The sequence below is a fragment of the Miniopterus schreibersii genome (assembly GCF_964146895.1).
Source record: "Miniopterus schreibersii genome assembly, chromosome: X".
In the NCBI taxonomy this organism is placed as follows: Eukaryota; Metazoa; Chordata; class Mammalia; order Chiroptera; family Miniopteridae; genus Miniopterus; species Miniopterus schreibersii.
This window is the reverse complement of record NC_138104.1, coordinates 85,663,670-85,670,289: the sequence shown is the minus strand read 5'-3', so window position 1 is coordinate 85,670,289 and position 6,620 is coordinate 85,663,670. Positions and strand designations below refer to the sequence as shown.

At 37.3% G+C, this 6,620-nt stretch overlaps 1 protein-coding gene across 1 annotated transcript in view; it reads right to left on the bottom strand.

The window, feature by feature from the left end:
- Positions 1-283: 283 nt before the first annotated feature.
- Positions 284-6,620, bottom strand: part of TMEM47 (transmembrane protein 47) — a 30,558-nt gene continuing 24,221 nt past the window's right edge. Inside the window, exon 3 of the mRNA XM_081126617.1 lies at positions 284-3,668. Within this exon, the coding sequence (XP_080982743.1) occupies positions 3,490-3,668 (179 nt within the window). The 3' untranslated portion in view covers positions 284-3,489. The remainder of the gene's footprint in view (positions 3,669-6,620) is intronic.

The window sequence follows — 6,620 nt, the reverse complement described above, 5'->3', positions numbered from 1 at the left end:
CTAATTGTGATTAGAGAGTAGGGGAAACAACAGCCCACAGTGTATCTCCTTCCTTTTAAAGCAGATAGTTTGAAAGATATTTTCTTTTATTGTTCATATAACTCAGCTGCAGAGGATAGACTCTTGAGAATTTGAAACAAAATGTAGTTTTAAAGAAATCTGACACAAAACGAGCATGTCATATTAAGCTGTTTTCAAAATGATTATATAAAGCAGAAGATGAACTGAAGACATGTAATTCAGAAGCTTGTGTACAGTAGAGAAGACACAGAGTCAAACCACATCAGTGAAGCCACTTTTATTTTTATTTTTTCCACATAGATAACTTCATGTCAGCTACAAAAATCATGAAATTAAGAATTGATCCTGAAACCGCAAACCCAAAACCACTGGAGTGATAAACAGGTTGCCCCCAGTGGGCTGTTAGAAAAAAAAAAATAACCGGGATACCATGAATTCATATTTAAGTAGTAAACATGTCATATATTTTCAAATAATAAATATAGAACAGCAGTAGAGAAACGAAGGGCATAAACAGCATGAAGTTATATTGTATTTTTAAGACAGATGAAATTTCTAGGCACAGTTTTAGGCATCAAAGAGGACACAGAGGCATAGGTTAGTGTGCGCTGCTCTGTACAAAAATACAGTCTGAATAAATTACATTGCTAGCCGTACACAGACATCAATTACCAGCCAGTTCACTGCATGTTTAATAATATACAGGTACATGCTAATCCACATATATCATTTATATTTCAAACACATAGGTCTCTCTCTATTTGTCTTGAAAATTTACATGTTGGACTTACAAAAAGCTAAACAGTTGTGCAAGAAATCCGAGTCTAACTAGCCCTGCTGAGTACTTTTTGCTGTACGCATGTGTGTTCTCTCTCCCTCTGAGACAAACAGGGAGTTTCTCGTGAACGGTTTTGCTCGTGAGAAAACAGCAAACGAACCCACAGCCGCGAAGACGTGGTATTAATGTAGCTGAGAAATCCACTCGTGTTTGTTCTGAGAGACGAAACTGTGTTTCCGATGAGCAACAGCTCGCGTGCTGAGCTTGTTAGTAAGGAGACGCTTCTGAACATTGGCCATGGTAGAAATCTAGAATGGGGCTCTTCCCTGGGAAGGGGGGGAGTTTGAAAAGCAATCTACTTTTCAGCAAACTGCAAATATGTGTGCCTTAGCTGCTAACATATTTATTCTGTCATTTTCCCAGCTGGTCATATTGACAGAGAATGAAAACCTGGTAAGACTCGAGATGTGATATTTAGCCTAAGAGCACACTGCATCCTCTAGTAGGACTAAGAAAAGTGCCTCCCTGATGTCGACACCAGAGTACTGGTCTTCCATTATTCAGGAATAAAGAGATTCTCTCCCAATAGTGTTTAGTAGCCGAAATCCCTTTGCAACGAATATCGTATTTCTCATGCTGTTCTGACAATAAGCCATTAACTAACTGCAAGACAGTCTGGCCCACATTTTCCTAAGTGTATTTCTCAAGAAAATTGCTTCAAAAGATCCTATAAGACTAACATCTTTCGGGAAAGTGTCCGCTCACAGTTTCTTGTGAGTCTACATAGAAACGTACATTTTTATAAAGGTTTCTCTCTAGGATGCGTTTAATCACTTCTGTCTGTCACTGCTAAAATAATTAGCCTGATACTTCATCTTTACTTTGTGATTCTATAGAAAAGTCAGAAGATAAGAGGTTTTAAAACATTTGAATAATAAAATAGTTTTTTTTTTTTTTCTTTTCCTGTTGTTTTGGCAACAGTTCTTAAGACAAGCTGAACTTTGCTTTGGGAGGTAAAGCAAATTATCAAATACTATTGATGTGGTCCTGCTCTTAAGAGATTTTGCAATACAAGAGAACATAGGTGTGTTTTCAATGATTTTTTTTCAATGCTTCTTTCTGCAGGAGGGCCAAAACCAGGACATACTGTTTTAGTGCCTTTGTTAACAAAAATAATTATTTATAACTTTTATATTAGAACTGTGTATTTGATATAAAAATATGTTTATAATTAAACTATCCAAATTTGTATATTAAACAGGATTAAGATGAACAAGTTTGCGGTGTGAGATTAGTTGCAAACTTATTCCCTATTATTGATATTTCCTTTCATTTAAACAGTCAACAAATGATTTCCTTAACATAAATCCATCATAATTGTGTGCACAAATCAATTAGCCCATTCCTTAACATCAGAGGACCCGGTGATAACCAGATGAACTCCTCTACTGAGACATTTAGACATTCATATAAATCTATCGCTATTCCTTTATTTTCTAATAAAGATATTTAAAATACTTGAGAAAAAAAAAGCAGCCTTCTATTTTAAACAAAATGATCATCCTAACTGCTACTCTCTTTTGAACTACAGTGCTTATAGGAGAATCAATAATTTTCAGATTAACACCATTTCAATTTTTCTTCTTATACAATTCTATTAAAACTTTCCAGTGAAACAGTAGAGAACATAGAGCAAAAGCTTTAATATGTACTTTTGTACGGTAAAGAAGTGTGCATACCGATCTAAGCCTCTTAACAACGTGTACACAGTCAGTGTTCAAATCACTTCACTAGAGCAAATATCAATTTTACGTGTAATAGGCAAATGCAAGTGTAGGGCTAGGGAACAACGTATTACCATCTGTACTAATGGTCCATCTTCGATAAAACTATTTAAGCTTGTTACATATGCACAATTATCTGCTGTAATGTTCGTTAAATGATTTAACGAGTACTCAGGACAAAAGCAACTCATGCAGATTTCTTTCTAGTTGCCCCAGGGAAAGCAGAGCCTCCCAGTTCTCCTCATTCTAGATCTGGCTGAGGCGCAATTTTCTAACCACATAATGAAAGCACGTGTCTCTACGTCTTGACTGCCTTCCCAAGGAAATGCTGATTGCCAAAGCGCACCTTCCCATTAAAAAGAATATTCTCGAAGATGGAATATGTACCATTGATCACTCATATTCAGGACTCCCATTAGATGCCAATGGGCAGTTCACTATTCCAGAGCTCACTCAAGCCAAAAACCAATGGCAATGGAGTTACTGGTTGGGAAAAGCAGCTGATAAGGACCCTTGTCAGAGCAAAGGAACTTGTACAAGTGGCTTATGCCAGCTGCGCCCCTGCAGGCAACGGGAGATTCTGGCATTTCTCATTCCAGCTAGTTTCCCACAATGGGCGCTGTCATACAGACCCTTCACTTGGCAAGAAAAATTGCATGAACATATTGGAAGTTTGCAGCATTTGCCTATGTCTAATCAGCTCTCTTAATTTGTGCAGGTCCCTAAAATGGATGTAAAAGCCGGTTATGATGTTGACAGCCAAAAGGCAAAAGATATTAAATCAACTCAGCAAACTGCTTGACACTCCACAAGTGTTTTTAGAAAACAGTGAGTTAGAAAAGATGCAGACGTATCCCTGTTGGATGTTTCCATCCCCGCCCCGCCCCCGATTTGAGACTATTGGTTCTAGTAGTAGTCTTCGTAGTTCTTAGGGTTCAGGCAGTAAAGGATGGCACCCCCAAACGAGAATATAGTTGCACCCCACGCCAGGCCATAACCCCAATTGAACTCATGGTAAATTTTCAAGCTCACAGTTTCAATGAATTTGATTGGGTAAAGGACCAGGCTGCAAACCTGTAAAACAACTGAAAGAAAAGCAAAGCAAAATTAGAAAAATATATTTACAGGAAATAAAATAATATAACATATAAATACACGTAGGTATGAGAATTACTTTTTGACCAAATATACATAAAAGCCAAAACATTCGAAGCATCGCTTATTCTAAAGGGTATATACTTTAAAATATTAACAAGTTATCTTTAACATTGTTTTACACAATATAGCAATAATTACTCTATTAATAATTAGTAAATCACTAGAATAGTTTTTGGCGAAATAATTAGTGCAATATAATAATTCGTATGGGCATACAAAGAAGTAATTTTCACTTTACAAACACGCGCAAGGGTGGGCAAAAGTAGGCTTCCAGTTGTACAAATAACATAATAATTAATAAATAATATAAAAATAAAATTTCACGTCTTTACAGCTGTAAACCTCCTTTTGCCCCCTCTATATAACGATCAGTGTTATGGGAAGTAGCGCTAGTTAAGCTGACCTGTTCCACTGTATAAAACCTGTAAACAGCAACCCAAGAACAGCGACCCTACCCATGAGCTATTATAATTGTTATTTATTTATGCTCTTGAGGAACTGGGGACGTCAGATTCTTTTGTACTTACGAAACCAGTCAAGCTGTGATTCAAGATGTGCTTTTGTGGTTGCTTCTCAGAATTATCTGCCTCAGCCCAGCATCCCAGGTCCTATTTTGATTCCTTTGCCCTATTACCGTATCAAAAACTATTTTTTTTTTTCCCACTCCTTTCTCATATAGCCCATACCCCTCTCATCTTTAAAAAGGCTCCAAAGTCATCTCTGTCAAGAAGCCACACCCAATTATATCCTTTCTATTACCCGTAACAGATGACATTTATCTATTTCATCCTTACTTTCAAAAAGAATTAATTCGTGAAGGCCGGGGAACCGATGGTACTGTAAAACCTAAGTGAATCATGACTACTAGGTTAGAGCAAAAACATTGAACTCTTAGTTCTTAGTAAAATCTTTATTCCTGGTCATGCATAATAAAATAAAACAAGCCAATTAATCAGGAAAGAGGGCTTTTAAAAATGTCTAAATAAAGTGGTACTTATTCTGTTCATTTTTTTGTTTTGTTTTGTTAATCCTCACTGGAGGATATATATATATATTTTTGGAGGGACCTAGAGGTTATTATGTTGTTGTTTTTTTTTTTGTTTTTTTTAATAATTTTTATTTTTGTTTAAAGTATTACAGATGTCCCTCTTTCTCCCCAATGACCCTTTCCGCCCGTTCCTTCCCCCTCCCCAGTCACTTTCCATTGATTTTTAGAGAGAGGGGAAGGGAGGGAGGGGGTTGGGGAGAGAGAAACACCCATGTGAGAGACACACATCGATTGGCTGCATCCTGCACACCCCCCCCGAATGGGGCCGGGGATCGAACCTGCAACCCAGGGAAGTGCCCTTGACCGAAAATCGAACCTGTGACCCTTCGGTGCGAGGGCCAATGCTCTAACCACTGGGCCACACCAGCCAGGGCTATTCGGTGGATATGTTTATATGAGACATGGGATTACGAAAGAGAGGATTTCTTCCATTCAAAACCGTAACTGCCTATTGAATCAACTATTATATCATTTCCATTTTATAAATCAATTTAGCTAGAATTTATGGGATGCATCGGTCTCATTCTCTAGTCTAAGAAACAATTGTCTCCCTGAAAAATCTGGGGTACGGTACTATGTGACAGAGGCTGGCAAACTACTGAATTTGGCCTGCTGGGGTTTTCTGGTTTTGTTTACTTTTTTTTAAAAAGAATAGTTGATTGATTTTTTTAGAGAGAGAGGAAGGGAGAAGAGAGACATCAATGCGAGAGCAGAACATTGATCAGCTGCCTCCTGCACGCCCCCAACTGGGGATCAAACCCACAACCAGGGCATGTGCCCTGACCGGGAATTGAACCAGCAACCGAGCCATACAGGCCAGGGCTGGTCTGCTGATTTTGAAAAAGATTTTACTGGAACACAGCTAGGCTCATTCATTTATGGACTGTACATTCTACAATAGCAGAGTTGAATGGCTGTAACCGAAACCATGTGACCCGCAAAGCCTTAAATATTTACTATCTGGCCCTTTATATATATTTTTAAAAAGTCTGCCACCCCCTGATATATAAAGTAAATTTTTTGTTAAGATGATTATTATTCAACTCATCTTAAAAGTACTGTAAATTTCAAAAGTGCGCCAACTAAATGTGAACAATTAAGGAGTAGAAGACAAAAATGAACTTTGATAAAATAAAAAAAGATACAGTTTATTACATTTTTAAAAAGAGCCATAGGATGGATAGTGTGCTTAATTGAACTAGAATTTTGTGCTTTAAAATCTATTCTCGTCTGTTCTCAGTGCCTGTAAAAGATCATTATTACCAATATGATTAATGTCCCTAGAAAATCTGTATAGCAATCATCTCTCTCAGGCATAAAACTGATGAAGTACAGAAAATTCACGAGGGCATGATTCCTCAAAGTAATTACTTTCAATGAAGCTCTACCTAAGGGTCAAGTGACCTTTCTGGAACCTGCTATAAGAATTCTAAACATTTTTGCCATGCAGTTGAACACTGCACAGGCCAGCACGTCCACGTTTACTATTGAGAGTGAATGGATAAATAGCGTAGATCCATAAAAAAGGAGAATCTCTCGGGTCCAAAACAGAAATCGCACCTTGTTTGTAGTTCAAACAACTGCTAAATTTTACGTTGTTTTTAGGACAACTGACAGCATATTGTATAACCTACACTATTTCCAGCCGGTAAGTGCTAAATGTATATCAATTAAAAAAATATTCAGCTGGCTCTGTGCTTTTGTGAAAGTGTTCATGTCTTAAACGTCTTAAAATTAACAAGCAGTCAATTAACTATCAATCACGAGCTAGAGGGGAAGAAAATTCCAAAGTTACTAAGTCCGTTATAAAAAAAAAAAAAAAAGGCATTTC